General features: G+C 44.4%; 3 protein-coding genes and 1 long non-coding RNA gene across 6 annotated transcripts in view; 2 read left to right on the forward strand and 2 right to left on the reverse strand.

Moving 5' to 3' along the window:
• Nucleotides 1–1,813, reverse strand: part of STYK1 (serine/threonine/tyrosine kinase 1) — a 17,418-nt gene extending 15,605 nt beyond the window's left edge. For 2 of the 3 annotated variants that reach the window (XM_027711694.2, XM_027711693.2), the window contains exon 1: nt 1,582–1,813. The gene's annotated coding sequence lies outside the window, so the exon portion shown is untranslated. Of the gene's footprint in view, nt 1–504; nt 520–1,581 lie in introns of those variants that run through there. The other variant, XM_039379974.1, reaches the window with a different exon arrangement.
• SYCE3 (synaptonemal complex central element protein 3) lies at nt 1,700–8,337 on the forward strand. The gene is made up of 3 exons (XM_027711701.2): nt 1,700–1,819; nt 2,749–2,857; nt 3,953–8,337. Exons 2-3 carry the CDS (start codon nt 2,749–2,751, stop codon nt 4,111–4,113), a joined length of 270 nt encoding a protein of 89 aa, XP_027567502.1. The 5' UTR covers nt 1,700–1,819; the 3' UTR covers nt 4,114–8,337.
• YBX3 (Y-box binding protein 3) lies at nt 8,135–20,784 on the reverse strand (the record flags this gene model as incomplete). The annotated part of the gene is made up of 7 exons (XM_039379981.1): nt 8,135–8,697; nt 9,107–9,207; nt 10,314–10,485; nt 12,112–12,209; nt 15,733–15,855; nt 16,368–16,457; nt 20,707–20,784. Coding segments are annotated over 6 exons (627 nt in total), but the record flags the coding sequence as incomplete, so codon positions are not given.
• On the forward strand, nt 11,269–11,959 carry LOC120322994. Its single transcript, XR_005563031.1, has 2 exons — nt 11,269–11,668; nt 11,763–11,959. It is a non-coding gene; the product is annotated as an uncharacterized LOC120322994 (long non-coding RNA).
• Nucleotides 20,785–21,174: the final 390 nt, after the last annotated feature.

The following is a 21,174-nucleotide window of genomic DNA, read 5'->3' on the forward strand; positions in this document are numbered from 1 at the left end:
ACAATTCAGGGAAGGTAATTCCTAATATCAGCAAACTCTTCTCAAACTTTGAGTCTTGTTGCTCATTCTTCAGCAAATTTCTAACTTGATTTTGCCTAGTCCTGCAAACACCTTCTCCAATATTTTTTTTTTTTAATAAAGGCAAAGATAACAGAATCATAGAACAGTTTGGGAGGGGGTCTTCAAAGACCATCCAGCTCCAACCCCTCTGCCGTGGGAGGGACAACTTCCACTATCCCAGGTTGCTCAGAGCTCCATCCGGCCTGACCCTGAACCCTTCCAGGGATGGGGCAGCCACAGCTTCCCTGGGCAACCTGTGCCAGGGCCTCACCATGCCCATTGTAAAGTACTTCTTCCTTACATCTCACCTAAACTAACTCTCTTCTGCTGTAAAGCTCTCTCCTTGTCCTGTCACTGCAGGCCCCGAAGCCTCTCTCCATCATGCTGGTAGGGAGATAATGTTACCAAAAATCCTCGGGAAGAAACGAAACTCTCCAACACTACCTTTTAAGTGTTAGTGAGCCAGGCATTACTTGATTCTGGCCAGAGACATGCAGCGAATCATTCCAGCCACGTGTGTCCCTTTGAAGACTTTTCACGTGTTTATACACTTTAGCAAACAAAGAAATTGACGTTTATTGTTTCTAAGTTACACAGCTCTCTTCATTTGATTAGTATTCTATCCTTTCTTGGCTACTTTGGTCTGCATTCTTTGGTCCTTTATCTTCCTCAGACAAGTCTCCAACTCGTGGGCTGTAATGTCTTTGTTAATCAATCCCCTCTGCATCTTCTGGTTGCTCCAACATGGACCATAAATTTAAGATCCCAGATGTCCAACCCTCAACTCCCTCAAGCTTTATTTACTGAAGCTCATCAGGGCCAGTCCAGAGAAACTCAAAAGGTTCGGTTGTTTTAAAGATCACACCAACAGGAGCCCGTGGAAAAGAAACCCAGCCACCCGCTACCATTAGCTAAAAATTTAAGAAAATATTTAGGAAAGTTATGTCATTTCCAACAGGGCATCCACAGCTCCTCGCGGCAATCTGTTCCAGTGCCTCACCACCCTCACTGTGAAGTATTTATTATTATCTAACCTAAACAGACCCTAAAACTGCTGCTCCCTGTGCTGCCACTGCAGCCCCCGCTCTGAAGCCTCTCCCCATCACGTAGGCGGGGAGGTAAAGACTCCCTGAGAGAAGAAGCAGGAGAACAGCTTGCAAACTTTAAAGGGACAAGACGCAACTTCTCGGTTGCTTTCAGGAAAAACCCCTGAAACCGCAACCAAGCGTCGCCGCGGCTTCGCTGCCCGGCCGTGCCGCGGGGCTGGCGGCGTGTGGGGCGGCTGAGGGGCCGTGACGCGGCTCGGAGCCGGCTGCGCTGCAAGGGGGCTGGCGGGGCATCGAGCTGGCACACGGAGCCGCGACACGGAGCCGGGACACGGTCCGGGCATGGAGCCGGGACACAGCCCGGGCACCGAGCCGGGACACAGCCCGGGCACCGAGCCGGGACACAGCCCGGGCACCGAGCCGCGGAACGCCGCACCGCCCTCCCTTCCCCTCCGCGGGCCGCCCGCCTCCTCACCCTGTGTGAAACACAGAATCCAGCGCGCGCGGCGGCAGCGCCGGACGGGCCGGGCTGATGGGCGGGTGGTTGGTGTCCCGTCACCGCCCGCTCCGGTCCCCGCCCCGGGTGAGGCGGGGCGGCCGCGGCTCCGCCCGGGCCCGTGAGGGAGGCGGTGACCGGGGTGGGCCGGGCTCGGCCCCGGGCTCGGCCCCGGCCTTGCCGGGCGGTCAAAGCGTGCCCGGAGCGTGTGGTAAAGGTAGGGGGTTGTGGTTTGTACGGTCTCTGGCGTACAGGGCTCGCCGGCGCGCAGTTACGCCATGGGAGTGGTTGTGTGAAGCGGCGCCCGAGCGCCCCAGCGTCTGCGAGGTTTGGCACCGCTTGAAAACGCTGTGGGGCCATTGCAAACAGTCCATTGCGTCCCTTCCACCTTTAGCGGCAATAAAAAAGCAGAAAACACACCCCACACACTGAGTTTCTGACAAAAACGTTGCCCGCTATGTGATGTATGTAGTTACTGCAGTGAACCTCTTCCATCTCCTCCGTCACGGTTCCATCCCATCCGTCGGTGGTTCTCAGAGAATTAAATTAAAGCCAATGCTTTGTGTCGCGTTGTCGGCTCTAAAACTACGTTTGTTTTTGCCCCGAGCGTTTTTACGTCCTGAAATTTCACTCCCTACAAACTTAAAGGTCAGGAAATCGTAAGCACTTAAACGCGGTGACAGAACTGAAGTGTATTTACTTACCTGGCTGGAGCCTGCAAGGGTGAAATACTGGTTATAAATGGGGATTTTACAACTCACTGAAAATTAGGAATTGCCCCTGGCCAGAGTATCTGGGAGAGAAGCTTGAAGACAACTGTAACGGGGTGACAGAGGAAGTTTTCTAATGAAGTGTTTGACACAGCGATCCTTGTCATTACTGACACCAAAAATCTTTATTTGGCACAAACAACAGCATATTTGAGTATAATTCTTTCTACTTAAATTAATTTCAAAATGGATGGAAATAATATGCAGCATACAGGTGATGGTCAGTAACTTCAAGGTCAGATTCCTGCTGAATTCACATGTAAATTCAAAATGTATATGCCTTTTTTTTTTTTAATTTAGTGCAATGTTACTTTCAGCTGTGAAAATAACTCACTTTAGAGTAAAATAAAGTACAAAATTCCTGTTTTCCTTGTAGATGGCTGAAGCAGAACCTCAGGAAGAAAACTGTGAAAACTCAATAGAGACGATGGAGAAGTGCAACAAAGACTTAGAAACACTTCTGGAGGAAATGGAAAGAATAACAGGTACAGATCTTTATTAAGAATTATACAGATTTGTCTACTAGAGTGAAGACACTGAAGGTTTATTATTTATATTTATTCTGTAAACTTCCTTGTGGTAGAAATGTAAGTGGAAACAATCACCATCAACGAATGCCCTAATGTTCTTAATTGTGAAAAAGCATGTAAATAAGTTTCAGGTGGCTCAGAATTAAAAATCAACAGGTAATGGATGCTTAGTTAAAAACAGAAATACTACTAAGGTGTTTAATGTACAAGTATTAAAACTTAGTATGTAAAATGAGACTTAATTCTGAAAAACATTGGGATAGGTACATAGCACCTCTCAGGTTTAATTCCTCAGCTACAATAAAGACTCCTCTGCAAATTTAACCTTAGTCCTGTTTGTACAGAGAGGACTGCATATTGCTCCCCGTGCTCTGCAACATTTCCATCAGAAACTGTGTGCTGCTAACAAGAACTGTTAATTAAACTTTTTGTAAGTAAACAATTCACGAGTGCCATTGCAAACTACAGTCACTTCTGGGTAAAACAAAAAGGCAAGTATGGCTTAAGTGCTAAAACTATTTGCTCTCCTTTATCAGATATACTCATTATTCAAAATCAATTTCGCTATTTAAGTTACTCATTATTTGAAGACCAAGATTTCATTGTTTAAGTTGTTATTAAAACCTTTTCTCTCGCTGTTGCAGTCTCTTTGATCTTAGTCTTCCTCACCTAACAGGAGCCTCCTGGCTGTAACTGGTCTGGAGAGAGGACTCCTTATATAATAGTCATGTATTTTAAACCAGTCTGTCGAACCTTTCTATTTGATTGCCTGTTTTGTTGTAATTTTTAGGTGAAGTGTGTATTAGTGAAATTACTTCATCATTTACATCACTGTAATTCCGTCATGAAGCGTTTTGAGACGTTTATAAAGAAGTAATACTGACCAGCCTCCTTAACCTTGAGTATTACTACAGGCAGTTTCCACTTTATTTTGCAGCAAAGCCTTCCCTGACTGATAAATAATTCACATCCTTTTTTCATTTATTGAATCAGCCACTGCTTTTTTTTAAGCGAAAATTCCTGGCTTAGTGGTGTCTGTTGGGTTTGCAGTTCGTGCAGCCTGGATGACCTACGGCATCGTAACCATCCACACCAACCCAGACCTGGCCAGCTCCATGAAGCACCTGGAAGATGCCTTCCTGAGGTGCAAAGAACAGGTGGGGAGGAAGTGGCAAGAGGTGCTAAAGGAATCCAAAGGTGAAGAGGAATAAACTGAATTCTCTCGTGCTGGCAGAGCCTTGGGAAATCGCTCCATTGATTTGCCGGCCGCGGAGGTTTCACAGCCACTGTGGAAAAGGGATTGGCTTTCACCGTGCTAAGAACTTATAAGTAAACATCTAAGGAAGTATTTAATGAGATGACACAGATATATTTATATTATTGAAGGTAAAAGGTAACAGTGTGCTTATTTCTGTGAGGCCCATCAGTAACCCCTGCAGTGTTTGCACACACCATTCACGCCTTCTGTGCTTTTCCTCCTGGAAGTTCACACTCGCTTCATCCTCAGTATAACTGGAATTCTCTGAGACCTGAGCACACTGTGGGTGGGGAGCAGGGCTGGTGTAGTGGACCATCCCAATGCCTGTCAAGGAAAACTGAGGAATTACTTCCTTTTCCAAATGAAAAACAGGTGACACTCTAGACTGAGTTAGTCGGATGTACGATTGCCATCCAGGTGTTCAGTTCCAGAGTTTCATTATTCAGGTAGCTCATCTGTAGGTGTTCCATTTTGTTTCACTGGATTTTTAACCATTTCTTTGAACTGGTTTTCCCAGAAAGATTGTTCTTCTCAAACCCTCTGAAGGGCAGCATGACTTAAATATTTAAGTAAATTTTTTTTACCATTATAGACTGCAGTCTGTGTAGTGGGATTGCTGCAGAAACCAAACCAAGTTATAAAACATGCTTTCTTCTATATATTCCTACTGTGCAAATATAAAAAAGGACCAAAAAAAATTATTTTTTAGGTGGATTGAGAGCACCACCTCGTGGCTTGCAGCTGTACATAAATATTTTACCTGAGATGGAAGTCAGTGCAACAAGTTTTAAGGAGGATCTTCCCTTGCATTCAAATCTGTCTCTTTTAACTAGAAAGTAAGCACCATGTAGCAAGTATCTCCACCTCCCTTGAAGAGGTAATGATTGAAATCCCATCTAAATGATCTATCAAAAGTTTGCTTGATTTGTAGACTATGTATATTTTGAGATGGGTTGATCCCATTTCACACAGAATGTTTATCCACTGAAGTGAAAAATAAGTAAATTTTTTTTTTTATTGCTACCAAATATTTCTAGAGGTACAAATGGTAAGGAACAAACTTTGAACTCTGCTCTTGACTTTCCACATAGGTTTTCACTGCAACCAAAGGAAGGCAAACTGGCAGAGCAGCACAAGGAAACTCACACTTTGATTCATCTCTGGAGGGTTTTTAATGGCATGTTGTCACTTTGGTACCTTTCACTACATTGCTTTCACTCCATAATTCCGTATCAGAAAATTATCTCAGAAAGGCTCAAGAAGAATAGCTGTTTTAGCTTTTTGCATAAATTCAAAATTTCAGTGCAGCCATTTTTCCTGTGATTTTACCCATGGATTGAGTTCTGCTGGTAACTAGGAAAATTCTCCTCAGGGACTTAAATAGTGGCTAAAGAGGACACATGGCATCTCCCCAGCTATAGAAATAGGGAGAATTTCTATATTCCAGGACAAATACAGGCACGTTGACATACATACTAGTTAGAGCAGGTTGGTTTAGTGACTGTTTAAGCTCACATGCCAAATTTGGGATACATCCTATGGTTGTGAAATTGCTGGGATTTTACACACAGTTTGTTGTATACACCAACTCTACACAGAATATTTTAAAGGGAGAAGGGCAAGACTCAGAAGACAACTGTTAACAGCACTTCCAAATCATGGACAAAAATGTGAGTATTGTATAATGTAAGTGAAAAGAATTGGCTACACCAACACAGTGAGCAGAAAGCACAGAACAGGGACCTTGGAAACCAACTGGCTGTTACAGACACACTGTACAAAGCGTATTTTGACTCACCACCAAACTGCTGTTACTTAACATATTAAAACAGCACAAGTTTGACTGTAACTTGAGGTGCAGCTCAAGCTGAGTTAGGCTGACACCACTCATTCAAGACTACGTGGGGCTCCACACATTTAACCAAATTTTTTGAGAGCAGGTCGCTTTCTCTACTACAGACATGTACTTTATAGCCAATTTTCCTTAAAATTCCTGATTAATTATAAGACTTTCATGGTCTTAGTAAAGTCACAATTTACAAATCAAAACCGATAGCCAAGCACTGAAGAATGATGATGCATTTTGACATTAGTCAGGAAATAAATGAAGTTCCAAACTTGGTGACAACTTTGGGTAGGTCTTTTCTATCACATCTTGAAACCTTAAGGTGTTAAAGGTAATTATTCATCTCATCAGCTGGTGGTATTAAGTCATCAAGATCGATTTTCTGCTCAGTGCATCACTGTCAAGCTCTAGGACTTCAAATCAAATCACAGGAGCATTGCTCCACTACTGTAAACAGCACAAAAGAGAAAGTTTAAAGTGTAGAATGATTACAATATAGAAGTGGCTCCAAGTAGGTATAAAAGCATGTTAACTACTCTGCAAATTCAGAATCCACATAGCCAAATGTCTTTTTAAGAAACCAAACACAAACTAAGCACTCATCTGAAATTCTGCTCATAGTCTTGCTTAAGGTACAAAGACACCACGGTTGCCAAGAGAACCAAACCTCATTACTGAGCACCAGCTTCATATTTTTTTCTGCCAAATTCAAGTAACAAGAGCTCAAGTGGCCCAGTAAAGGAACACAATTTATGCCCAGCCCAAGACATCTAAACTGTCATCTTAGTAAGTGCTTGAGTTAAGCCTGTATTGTCATAAGCAGGAATTCAGGGATGAAGTGGGTTATGTCAGTCACTTGCTCCTGGTTTATGCAAAGATTCTTCTTATCACAGAGGCAGGACAGAAATAACAGATAGAACTAGATTCCAGGACACTCCTTGCCTTTTCCCTCCTTTCTCCTTTCATAAAACAACAATGACTAGAGTTAGGTACTTTTGTTAAACTAATTCAATCTGACCTACATTTTTGCAGAGATGAAGAAAATTCTCTTTGGCCTGTCAAATCTCACTTCAGATATAAAACACCTACTTTTGAACAACTGAAGGCAGTTCAAGTAGTTTTTATGACAAATTCTTCAGTCACGGCTCAGCATTTACAAATACCTTGCACCTGTTTATTATGATGAAATTTCCAACCTCTCCCCAGTCTGCCTGAAACAGATTTCGTTCTGAACAAAACTTTAAACAGGGAGCAAGAACAGAGAAACTAGAAGAGACAAGGACAAAGAGCCAGCCATTTCTCCACTCTCATTTAGTCTTGTATCTGCACAGTTACAGCCTTGCTCAGACCAAGTGTTGTTCAGTAAAGCCTGGACAAAGATTGCCCAGCTAAGAACAGAAAGGGGTGTTTTAGGGAAACAAATACATTATCTAAGGTTTGGCCAACAGCAGCTGCAAGGCAGGAACGTGAGAAGTGGTGGAGTGGGGAGCGAAGGACACGAGATATCTGAAGACATTCTGCAGCTGGAAGTGGACTGATAACACTTGCAAGGCAGCAGAGTTTTAGGGAGGAACCTTAGAAAAGCACAGACATTATTAGTAAGACAGTAAATTACTTATTAACACAAGATGCCACAGGTAGAGAGATTTTATTGGTTTCAAGTAAGGAAGAGTGCAGAGGCCAATAAAACACACTGCCATTGTTCAGGGCAGAAGCCTGGCAGTTACTGGGTGTGTGTCTTTCCTCAGCAGAGGAGTCTCAAACTTTGGATCCTACTGTTTACACAACACAAAAGCCCAGCAAAACAGATGAGGAAAAATATTCCAGGAACTCACTTCACATCCCATAAACTCCTGCCACAAGATGGTGACAGGAAGATCCAAGCTTTAATGTCATCTGAGCCAGAAGAGCAGAGGGGACAGTGCAGGTTATAGCTCTTGTTGTGCAAGTTCTTTGCAGAAGTTGTTTTGGATCGAAGTTTATCCACCTACCCATGCTCATGTATCACCCAGCATGGTTTTAGACATCAAGACATACCAAAGAGGCAAGTCCCTTTCACACAGAAAGGCTGAAGCAACAAAATAATGGATTGTTTTAGAAGTAAAATTAAAAACAATACTCAAACAGGTTCTTTGAGTAACTGAAATCACTTTTATTTGTGAGGAACGTCACCCAATGCTGCACAGTTTCAAATAGATCTTAACAAGGAAAGCGGAAGTTTCTCCTCCCCACGTCCTGCAGTGATCAGGACTGGCACAGAAAAAAACAACTCATCACACTTGGGAGGTTTAGCACCAGCATCCAATAAAAAAAAAGCATTTTTTGTTTCAATTTTTAGTTCTTTGGTTGCTTTTTTTTCCCTTTTCAGTTTGATACCAAAAGAAAAATCGAAAAATTGAAAAATTCCTTACTAGCAAAACAGTGAAATTCTAGGAAAAAAAAAAAAACAAAACCCAAAAACCAAAAGCTCCACAGTTGCTGTTGAAAACTAGGGAGGTTGTTCTTTCTGAACCTCGCTCTCTTTTCTCTCTCATGCATCTCTCTCCTAGGCGTTCCCTGGATCTCAGCTGCTGGTAAGTTTTGTTTTCTTTTGCATTTCCGTAGGTCAAATCTTCGCTCTGGTCATCACTGTTGACAATTTATTGCTTGTGTGTTTCTTTGGTGTTACTTTTGAGCTGTATTTTAGGACACCTGTTGAAGAGCCACATCAAAAAAACTAAATAAAAATGCAGTTTAAGATTCATTTTCTTGTTGAATTAGGCAAGATAGCAGACAGGATAAGGACAACTGGCTTATCCTGTCCATATGCAGGGTCTTCCTAAAATGAAACATTATTAATTAGCAGCAGATGCTGTAACTATATAGACCAGATAGAGCTTTCTGAAAAAAAATCAGTTATAAAGCAAAACTTACTCTGTGACAAATACAGACACAGAGGAGAGGAGAGAAAGAAGAGAAAAGCAGCTCTGGTTTGGCTACAGAGCACTCCCAGAACTTATCACAAATATCAGGCCATAAGGGCACGTGGCCAGAGGCCAAGTCCTGGAAATACACACAACTCTGCTTCAGCTGGCAAACAGCAATTATCCATGTTCCTTACCTGAGGGATGGTAAAGGTGCCTGGAGAGCCGGGCATTACTCAGCACCACCCTGCTCTGTCACTGGAGCAGGAGTTTCAGCAGGTGGTTCAGTTACCTTTGTCTGAGACACAATAAACCCCGATTAGAGGCAAAGACCAACCTCCAGACCCTTCCTCTATTCAGTGGCACAGCCAGCATAACCCAGGTTTTAAAGTAATCAAGAAAAATGAATCCCCAGAAAATTAATATTAGTGTATTTCTTGTCCTTTTTGTAATTTTTATTTTTGTAATCTTGTAAAGTTAAGTGTATTTCCTGTAATTATTTCACAGCAGATTCTGTCAAGGGAACACCTCAAGTAGACACAGAATGAGAAAATCTTTCCTTGTTTAGGTAAAATCTGGTTTGCAAACAGTTTCCTGAAATGATCTGGTCTGAGCAGTTCAGGAAATGGATCTAGAGCTTTCAAATCCATCTCTTATACTACAGACAGACTGAGGGTTTGAGGAAGCTGGAAAATACAACTGGTTTCTCTGCACTTCAAAAACAGTTGTTACAGCCTGACCTTACAGTCTGACACCAATTAAGGACTCTCCAGAAGCAATCCCTATCCCACTGCCAGTTCCATTTAAGATAAGCTGCTCATTCTCCAAGAGGATCAGAAGCAGGCAGGGAAATCAGCACTTCAGAGCTGGTCACACAGCACACCAACAAAACACTTATCAAAAACTCATATAGGACAGAGGGTCTTGAGCATTCACCCCCATCAGAACCTCAGTCTCTGCCACACAGACTTATAGAATCACAGAATGGTTTGGGTTGGAAGGGCACCTTGAAGATCATCTCGTTCCAATCCATGGCAGTGGCACCGTCCACTGTCCCAGGTTGCTCCAAGCCCCATCCAACTTGGCCTGGGAGACTTCCAGGGATGGGGCAGCCACAGCTTCTCTGGGCAACCTGTGCCAGGGCCTCACCTCCCCCACAGGGAAGAATTTTTTCCTAATATCCAACCTAAACCTACTCCCTGGCAGTTTGAACCCATTCCCCCATATCCTGTCACTCCAGGCCCTTGGAAATAGTCTTGCCCCATCTTTCCTGCAAGTTCCCTTCAGGTGGCCACAATCAGGTCACCCTGGAGCCTTCTCTTCTCCAGGCTGACCAACCCCAATTCCCCCAGCCCTTCCTCACAGCAGAGCTGCCCCATCCCTCTGGCAGCCTGCTGGCCTTACCTCTTTGCCCTCCTGAGCTGGAGCGCTGGCAGGACGGGGCCGGCGCCGGTAGTTGTAGGGGCGGCGGTAGCCGCGGCGAAGGGGCTGCTGGCCCATGGCGTTGGCCTCGTGGTGGTTCTCCTTGTTCTCGGCCTCCCCGGTGGCTGGGGCAGGGCGTGGGCGAGGGGGCCCTCTGAGGAGGGGCAGAACCAGGTGTTAGGCATGAAAGATACCCAAGAAGGTTAAACTACAGTAATTTTATCCCAGCAAAGCCTTCCATAACCAATTCCACCCTTAAACGATCTCCTGTGTGAGCAAACCATCCCTCTGGAGTTTGACTGGCACAGGGTTGAAGAGGAAAGACAAGCAAGGTGGGTGTCTCTTCACTGCTGAAGATACATCAGCATATCCTACAACAAAGCTGTAGTTATCCATTTGAATTGCTGGCTAGGAGAAGAAACAAGCCAGCAGTGGCCACACAGGCTGATTTGCTATGTTAGCCTTGGTGTGGCTGTATTCCAGCCCAGGCCTAATAATTAATGGTACAACCCTTGGGAATCTCACTTCACCTGTCAGCCACTCCTGGGTCTTTGCCTGCCAGCCTCCCATTGGCTTCCTCACTGGGGATTTCCTGAGCCAGACACAGTTTGCCTTTCCAGAGAGATCACAATGCTGTTTTCTTTAGTTATTTCACCAGTCTCCCCCAAGCTCATGGAAGCTTTTAACATCATCAACATCCTGTGGCATGAAAAAGCTCCAGCAATCTGCTGCTTGCCCAACAACCTGAGCCAGCAACCTGAGCATGAGTCAGCAGAGCCCCCGTGCAGCAAAGGCAAAATGGGCCCTGGGCTGCACCCCCAGAGCCAAGAGCAGCAGAGAGATGTGAACAAACCAGATGGAATCTTGAGGTCCCTTCTAACCTTGCCTGTCCTATAGTTCAATGAACCTCACTTTGGTTTTCAGCAGGTCTCCCACTTCCTTCACTTGAAGGCTCCTCATAGCACACTCTTTTATCAGAAGAACAAGAACAATTGTGCCATCCTTTCCATGCTACTCATTACTCCGAGGACCTCTGTAATCCACCTTCATTTGCCTCTTCTCCCAGCCTCTGAGTCCTCAGTCACTTCACTCTTCACACATTTGTTCCCCTTCAATCATTTTATGAGTTTTCTTATTATTATGGAAGTTCTCCAGGCTCTTTAGCACCCCTTTTCTCCAAAGGCTCCAGCAAGACTTAACTCCAATAATCCTGTTTTGTTACCTTCTCCTTTAGGAGTTTCTCCAGGAACGTAAAATTTACATCTTAACTGACAGCAATACCCTCCCCTAACAAAAGGATGTACTACTATATTAGATTACATGCTCCCATGTCAGAGGTAGGACACAACTTCTGCTTTTACTGAATACTGAGGTTTCCTTTGTACCTACAAGTAGCACCAGGGCATAAAACCAAGCTTGTGTGACATGTAGGACTGAGTTCAATGTGCATAAACTACTGTCTGCAGTCCACAAGAAATGTTACAGAGCACACCCTGCCCCAGCAAATGACATGGACCCTGCACCTCATTTCAACTGTGAGAAGCAATGGGATACAATGAATTCTTTGCCCTCCTTTGGCCAATATGTCTCCAAACAACATATAACAAATAACAACATTTAACAAATTCTCCAGTTGTTTCCTTATTTCTGTGGCTCACCTTTCTCCCAGTAATTAAAGTGCTTCTCACTGTCCCTACCATTTGCACAAGTGTCCCTGCACTTAGAGGGCTGTGTAGGACAATCAAGCACCTGAATTCCAAACACAGGAAATGGCACCAACCTGCGGTAGCGGGGCCGGTAGGTAGTAGGATTCCTGTGCACTTGCTGAAGTTGTCCTCCTTCTGTGACCCCATCCTTGATTTCTCCCTCAGCACCCTGCTACCAAAGGAAAAGAGACAGTCAAAGATGAATTGTTACCTTATTTGACAGGCAGTGTATTAACTATAGAGCCAAATGATCTGGGTGCCAGTCCAAACCTAGTGTATCAGTAGAGAAACACCTGCACTGGTAAAAAAGAAGCAGCAGATTCTCAAAAGGCTTTAATTTGGGCAAAGAGGAGGGCAACACAAGAGCCAACACTGCTACCCCTGTTCCTCACAGGAACAGAATAAAAAACTACCCAATGATGCCTCCTCCCTGCCTGGGGAAAAAGGCAGAGATCTTGACAGTTCTCCCTGGTGCACATTCCAGTGTGTTTTGAGACATGGCATTGCACTGTAAGGGGTGAATGTGTTATGGAGTGGCAGCTACCGATCCGGACACTTCCCAATTTGGAAAGTTAACAGAAAGAAACGTTCTAGAGACCCCTTCTAGCTCCATTCTACACAAAGCCCCGTTCCACAGAGAACTCCCACAAAAACACCGAGAAATCTGAAGGCAGAAAAACTGTATTACATCACATCAAATACTCTTCTACACACTCAGTCTTGTCAGCCTTTCAGAGATGCAGTGGTTCTCTCTCCCTTTTAGTTGCTAAAGCTGATAGTGATAAAGCTGTATGTCAGTTTGGTGGTTTTGTGTTTTAAATGCCAGCCATCAGCAATGTCTGTTCTTTAAAGGGTTACCTGATTTGCAGTTCTCAGCGTGCTACTCTTCCCTTTAAAAGAAGGAATTTAACAAGACATCTAGAAACAGAAGTGCATCTTCTACACCTGATCCAGTAGGAAGCAAAAGCCTCCTGACAGCCTTTAGTAGCCTACATTTGACAGGTTTCCTTCCAATTCTACACCACCATCATATTTTGCTCTATTTTAACGCTGCAGAGGCAGGGAACTTTTCCTTAGATAAAATAACATGATGATAAACATTTAAAAAGCCTGGAGTGCTGTAGGTCATAACAAGAAATCCTGGGGAATTAAATGAACCTCAGTGATCAACCCTGACAATCTTACATAAAATACCCTCCAAATGCATTAATAATTTCAAGTGCAGTTCGTAGCTCTTCAAGTTCTCCTAAAGCAGAGACTTGGTCTAGAGGCAGGTGGAATGTTTCATGTGCTGTACCCAGAAATAGCTAGACCACCTATTCTCAACAATTTGACAGGGTCAGCTGCTGAGATTAGTATAAAAAATCTGAATTAAATTTAAAAAGCATCAACCAGTCTAATTGTAGGGAGGAGCACTCAACATTTTTCATTAGCTGAAGCTCTCCCATAGCCCTTGACAATCAGCATCACATTCACAGTTCTTTGAAAGGCACTATTGGATTTTTTTACATGTTTTTACTGGCACAGCCCAAGTCCACTCCTCCCTGCAGAGGGTTGGGCTGGAATCTCAGTTACAAGACTCCATCTCCTGTAGAGATGGAAAGAATGACTAGACCTGAGGAAGCATCACTTGAAAACATTGCAAACCTTTTCCTCTTCATCTCGAGCTGAATACTGTTATATCAATATTTTAAATGGTTTTGGCTTAAACAGTCAGCTGAAAACAGAACAGCAAAGCAACTGAATTGCTTAGCCCAGAAGCCCTGATAATTTCCTGCACTTCTATAGCAGCACAAAAATTCAATGAACACATTACATTAGTATCACTGTCAATTGATCAGAAGTGAAGTGTGGCTCCAGAATAAAACAATTATGCTGTCATAACTCACTGAAACAGGTGTAATTCCACCAGAAAACAGAACCGGGACTTTGAGGTCTTGTTTGACCATATGATAGTAAGTATATGAGATTTATTAGGAAAGTTTCTTGAAAGCATCACCCCATGTCTAGCACACACGTGTTCACTCAGTCTCCTCCACAGAAACCTCCCAACTGAGCCTGTACATTCAAACAAAACATTAGGTCATCCTAAAGGGCAGGTTAAAAATCCTGAAGATTTTTAGTTACAGCAGGCCTGGGTACACTGAAACCTTTTCCTTCAGCTGTGCAGAAAGAGTAAATACACTTTCAGCAAACACAGCTCAAGAGTGCCCAAGAGCTGGAAACACTCCCTCAAGTAGAGAGGCACAACCTCCAATGCCTCTGTTATTGAGGCATTGAATGAAACAGAACTTGCTCCCAATTTTAACAGATAATATCAAATCCAGAGGAGCAGTCCATGCATTAATGGCAAGACATGACTTTCAGAGGATGCTCAAGCCAAAGGAAGGACCAACAAACCTTATAAGCAATGGGAAACAATGACCACTCAGGTTAATGTCCTTCTGTAAACTATCATTTGTAAGCTTTTAAGGCTGTAATTCTTCCAGAGTCAGTGATCCCAAAGAATGAGCAGTATCCTTTCCATTATAAAATGCCATATGATTGCTAAAGGCATCAGGCACAGGGCACACAACAGCTGAGGTCTGGTACCCACACCAAATCAGCCTGGGGACTCAGATATAAGCAAGCCAGAGGAAAACAGGGCAATAATCACAATTTGTTCCCCTTGTGTACATCTTCAAGGACTGGGATCCAAGTGTGAGATGAAAGCCAGGCTTTTAGCAGCCCGAGTTTGCATTAGATAAGAGAATGCAGCTCAGCACAAGTACATTGAGGCAGGATTAAAGAAAACAACCTAATGATAGCTGGTATAAACAACTAGGCTTTAGGGAAGGATTCAACAACACTTGTTCTGTTTGCCCCTGTGCTGTCAGCTCTGCAAAATGAGAGGAAAGTTATGTTGCCTGGGCAGAGCCTTCCACCAGGGCTGTTATACTGGATCATTCACACATTTCTGCAAGTGATGATCAGACTTAACTATTAAAAAAAATATGTTCCAGTTTGTTGGATTGTTCCAGGCACCAATTTAGCAGAAGCACAATGTGGACAGGAGCAGTAACTGCTAGAACTACAGTCATGGTCCTCATGCTTACTTCTTCCTCTGCAAAAACCTGCAGGGAAGATGCTTAGGAAGTCTTGCAGATGTAATGAACAGTGGTGCATAGCTGGTTTAAAGGGGAAAAAAACCCCAAACACCATTATCTTTACACAGAACACTTGTAGGCAGAGGTCTATGAAGGGATGATACAGGGAGGTTTCAGCCAGCTGGTCAAATTACTGCCATGCCATGCAGAAGTGACAAACTTCTAAAATAAATCCCATTGTCCAAGTAAACCATATATAACCATAACTTGGAGGGTTATGAGTAATATAATATGTTTGCTTCAGGTAAAGGGCATGGTGAGCCACTTAGGTCTCAGCCCTTTGTGTTTACTTTTCAAACCAACACCCAGGAGATGCTTTTAACACATCCCAGAAAAACATGACAAGGAAGGGCTACCAGATACCAAATAAAAGAAAGTATCAGTGTCAACCCCAACGATGCGCTGGAGGAACCCGGAATGTTACTGAAGAGCACTCACAACTCAGTTAATCATTGACAGCTCACTATGTGCCAGTGCTGAAGGTGCAGTTCCCTCTCATGGAGAGCTGCTGAGGAGGTGGGTGACCAGCACTAAAGGAACTAAACTCACACTCCGAGGTGGCCCACGGCGTCGGCCGAAGTAGCCCCGTCGGTAGCGGCGCCGGTCGGCGGCGTAGCGGCTGCCTTCCACAGGGACTCCGTCTGGACCAGTGACATTGGCTGCTTCTGCACCCTGAGAGCACAACACACAGTCAGCCAGGGGCTGGGAAAACAACAACCAGCTACAGGGAGAGGATGAAACAGCGAAGAGGCTTTTTGGCCCAAGTTCCAAGCTACAGTGATTCCCTTCTCCCACTGAGGGCAAAAGCAGGTTTGTTATTCCCAACCCCATAACCCAGAGTTGGAACTTGGAAGTTCTTACACTTATTAAACTACCAAACTTTAAACAAACTCTCCAGAGCAATATATGCCTCAGTTAATGATTGCTGGGCAGGCTGCAAGCTTTGAATGCTCTATCAGGTAAAAATTACAAATTCTAGAAGCACTGGCATGTAGTTGAGGTAGAGTTTTGACACATATCTAGAAACACACCTTGATGAAGCCTTTAAAAACCAGCTCTCCCATAGAAAAGCTGTAGGAATGCCACCTACCCGGGGATTAACACATCAGACAAAAACCCCAGGGATACAGGCAAGGTTCTGTGTCACTCCCCACTCTGCTGGGCCACACTCCATAATCTCCTACCTTTTCTCCCTCGACCACATCAAATTCCACAGTCTCTCCATCACCAACACTGCGCAGGTACTTCCGGGGATTGTTTTTCTTTATCGCCGTCTTTAAAGGAAAAAGATGCAAAATCATATATATTTGTGTGTTACTTACCTTATAAATTCATAAGGGATTCATAGATGAGGGAAGGGCAGCATTCTTCTGCTACAGTCCCAACTCTACACACCAGATCAGTCACCACACCAAGATAGTTCAAACACACACGTCTCTCATTTTACAGTCCCACCAATACTCAGTCAAAGTTTACTCTTTTCGCACTATTTTTGAGTTTATACATCAGGATCCACTCTGTCCAGTGAGCTAAACATCCAAATCATTACAGTTCATACTGAGTGTTTCATCTCCTGCAAGCTACACCAAGGCAGCTCTAGCAGCAAGTGTGACCTGTGCCTTTGGTTATTAGGACACCTGTAGACCATCTACAGAGAAAAAAACCCAAAATAATAATCATTATTAATGATTATTAGTTAATATTATTAGTTATATTAGAATGCTTTAATACTACTAACAACATGGGTTTGCATCAAAACCTCAGGCTCACGGGAACACTCAAACCTCCTGGCGTGACTTTCAGTCTGTCAACTACAGACGCCTTTTACTCCGTGGAGTATTTCCAGGATTCCACAAAAATTGGTTGGATTCCATAAAAGTAGGCAAGACAAGCCTACTGTCTGTTCATCAGGTAAGGCTTCATCAACTGGGAGAGGCTGAGGAGAAAACACATGTACTGTACAAGCCAATTTAGTAGCCATTTTTTAACTGAAGTTATGTTGGATTGTTAAAGCCCAATTCACTTTAAGTTTCCTGATCTGGGCATCTTTTGTCAGCAGGAAGAGGGAGGTGCAGAACCAGTAAATAGAAACACATGGAAATACGGGGCATTAATCCAGCTTAAGAAATGGGATGTAGGGCAGAAAGAGAAGAAAGTTGGCATATCTGCAGTACAAGGAAAACAGGCAGAATGCAGCTCAGAGGAGTTGTTGCCTGTGTGTGGTAGAATATTCCTTCAGTCAACAACAGCCCAAAAGCATTTCTCACTGAAGGAAAAATCTAATCAGCTTAAAGTTGATCTCGACTAGTTCAGGGAATGTGTTCTCCTTGCTGCTGAATACAATCTCCTCTCTGTTTCAGGCAACAGGCCAGCCTGTCCTTGTAGCCACACCTGTCCCTGTACCCTGCAGCATCCCTGAACGGCTTCAGGAAGAATCTAAGAGTGTACATATTGTTACTACCAAAGCAAAAACAACCCAAGAGGCTGTTTGGGGGTTTTTTTTATACACAGAAACAGAACGAGCTGTCAAGTGAATTCTTTGGGGAATTATTTTAGCAAGCAGAGAGACTCACACCATTAGCTCAGACAACTTTGTTTGCTTTCTGCTGACCTTTTAGTGCAACTGCCCCATTTCTAAAAATCACACAGAGGTGTTTGCTTTTCCATAAATGTTATATTGCATAACCTGCCAACAGGAGACAGAGGCTGCTACACTCTAGGCTGGGGCTTGTTTTATAAAGGCAATCAGGACAATTTTGAGTAAATCCTAGAATTCCAAGCAGGAACTATGCGGCTTTACTACTTACAACTTCAGCTGCAGGTAAACACTGCTGAAATAAGCCTCTAACAAGCCTAAGCTCTAAGCTTGATGGAAAGACTTTTACCATGTGTATCCAGAGGGGAGAAAGCACTGTTCTCCCTGTTACTGTTTACCAGCACCCTGCAGGCTCCAGCTCCTCTGATTCAGAACACAGATGTTTTATATTAACATAGACAGCACTCAACAACAAAGCCTTTCCTTTCCAAAGGGGACACTGATGAACAGGCAGCTACAAGAGTCTTCAGAGCCAGTTTAGGGTTTTGTTTGAGAGAGTTCTTCCCATATGCTCACACCAGCACATCCCATGCACATCCAGGACTGTCACAGTAACAGCCAAAGGTTGTTATAACAGGTACAGGTGCATGATCAACACAACCCAGTGGAGTGAAGAGAAAGAAAGAGCCTTACAACAGAAGAGATTAACTCCTCCCCACTGCTCGTTGATTCAAACTATACCTAATTAAACTGGACTTCTCTGGCTGCTGACACTTGGAATGGTGTTAACATTGCAAGGCACACTCCACCCCACCACGACTGATCCCTGCTGCTCACACCACCTGTAGCTGGCTGACACAGTGCCCCAGACAGCACCTTGCATGAACCAAGCAAGACTGAGCTGAAGAAGGTGAAGAACTGCCCTTCCCAAAAAACACTGCTTGGGTCCCCAGCAAGACAAAGGGTTAACTCAAAGCAAGCCATGCATGCCCTAAAAAGAAAAGCATTTTAATCTGTACTAGGTTTATAAATAGCATCCAATAGCCAGACACCAAGCATTAACCCCCATTCCAATCATGAGATCGGCCTGTTCCCTCCCCACGAGGATGCAGGCAGGGGAGGCAGGGAGGAGGCTGGATCCATTCAACTAGGTCAGCCTTATTCTGAAGGGATTAGGCAAGTAATCCAGCCCCTCCCGGGCGGCGCGGGGAGGAGGGGCAGAGCCGGAGCAGGATGTTTGCTCACAGCAGGGATTTGCCTCCCTCGCCGGGCGGCCCCAACAGCAGCAGGGCCAGGACGGCCCAGGCTCTGGGCCGAGCTCTGCTGAGGAACATCCCACTGCAGAAACATCTACTCTGCCGTGCTCGAGAGGGCTGGTCGGGTGCAGGCCTGCACATGATGTGGTATTTCTGAACCAAAGCCAGTTTTTCTCTGTGTTCGCTCCCAGAGGACTCTCAGCCCCAGGAGATGGAAGTGCCCGCCTCCATCCCCCCTCCACATACACCCACCAGGTTACATTTAGGGGAACAGGCCCTACGGGTGAAGGAGACAAAACAGCACAGGGAACAGCAGCTTGCTGTTTGGGTCTCTGCAGGCAGCTTTCCCAAGCAGAACATTGATCCATGTCATCTCTGTCATCAGCACAACAGCCATTTTCCAGGATATCCTCTCACTCTCTCAAAGAGACCTCATTTGTCTTCAAGGCAGTTGTACAGTGCTGCCTATCCAGAACATGTTTCTGTTACCAGAACTCTTCCCACCCTCCTCTGGACACACTCCTATCAGAGCACTGATGTCTCAGCACGCTCACAGCACCAGTCCTTTAAGAAAGGAAAATGACCATTAAAAATCAATATATGCATTGACAGCTCTTGCTCTAAAGTCCACCAGCTGAACCAGGAATGTCCACTGTGCACACTTCCCAACATCACCTTCACTCATTGTGGGCACTGGCCTTACTCCCTCCTCCCAGCTTTATCCAGTTTCAGTCTACACCCTATGACCCAGAGAAACAGTTATCACAGGCTATTTAGTCAAGAAGCCACGGGAACTAAACCAACTCTCAGGGTTGGCTCAACTAACTATATATGCACCCATCCTCATCCTCTGTGAGCAGCCCTGAGTACAAGTTTCCTGGTTACATCTGATGGAAATACTGTCACTTATGCCACAGAGAAAGTTCCTGCTTTCAAGGATCATGTGAGCCTGCAGACATTTTATGTGGGACCAGCTCTAGGGGCACTATTTCATTTTCTGGTGAATGATGCAAGGGATGCACAACCAGATCTAAGCCAATAATCAGTTTACACCAGCATGGAGACAGCATCCTCTGTCTTGCCATCATTTGCCTGCAACCTGAGAGTCCCAGGATAAACTTAGAACAGCCTCCTGACAGCTCAAGGAAAGTGAACCAATGACAAGCCTCTGGGCCAGCTCTCCCTGCCTGGGCACACTTGGCACAAGGCCTTCCTCCTCTTCTTCCTGGGAGCAGCTGCCTCGTGCACAACAGCTGATGGCAACACTGGCTGGTCCACAGCCAGACTAGCTCACTTTCTCCCCAGTACCAGGGAGGGCAGACAGAACAAACCTGCAAATGAGGAGGGGAGGGAGGAACAAAAGACACAAGGAGTGTGAGGAAATGGCGGGGAGGAGAGAACAAGCAGCAAGGTATTTACAAACAGAGGAGGAGACAACCAAACAAAAACACAAACCACACCAGAAAACTCTCCAAGCACCTCTAGTGCTCAAACTGGAGCAGACAAAAAGAAAGCATGAAGGGTTATAATAACTCTTCAGTTAAACTCAAGAGAGAAGGAAAGGAAAATACAACCTAATATTTCTCCATGAAAATTCAAACATACACATTCATTCAAGGTACCTGCAGTCAATATTTTAAGAAGCTAGGACAAGGTTGGGTGGCTGTGGCAGGAGTTGCATTAGAAACCTACCATAGTACACAACTCTAAGCACAATCACTGCTGTCTTACCTGATGAACAAACACATCTTCTTTGGTATCATTTCTGTGAACAGAAAACAAGAAGTCGTAAGAGTTTAGGCTAAGAGACTTAAATAGAAATTCCTGGCTTTACAAGTGAAACCCTCCTTCTCTCAGCCTGTAGCACATGCCCTGAATTCCATACATTCTGTCTAAGTCTATGCTACCAAAAAGCTGCTCTGAACTTGTAGGGTCATATGCTTGAGAGCAGAAAGGACTCCCCAGCCTTCAAAAGTGTGAGAGGACAGGGGGAGGTTCTCTGTAATCTTCTGGCAAACATTCAATGTTTTGTTTTTGCACAGGGCACAGTTAATGACTGGACTGCTTGTTTTTCACTATTCTAATTCCTCAAAAACACTTGCACAGGGAATGCAACCTGAGCTGTTACCCCAGAGGTCAAACAAGACTATCAGCAGGACTGACCGCAGCTGTTAACAGAGATCTCCTTTCAGTGAAACT

This window comes from Pipra filicauda, unplaced genomic scaffold, assembly GCF_003945595.2.
Source record: "Pipra filicauda isolate LSUMZ 115617 unplaced genomic scaffold, ASM394559v2 scaffold181_size1560634_pilon, whole genome shotgun sequence".
In the NCBI taxonomy this organism is placed as follows: domain Eukaryota; kingdom Metazoa; phylum Chordata; class Aves; order Passeriformes; family Pipridae; genus Pipra; species Pipra filicauda.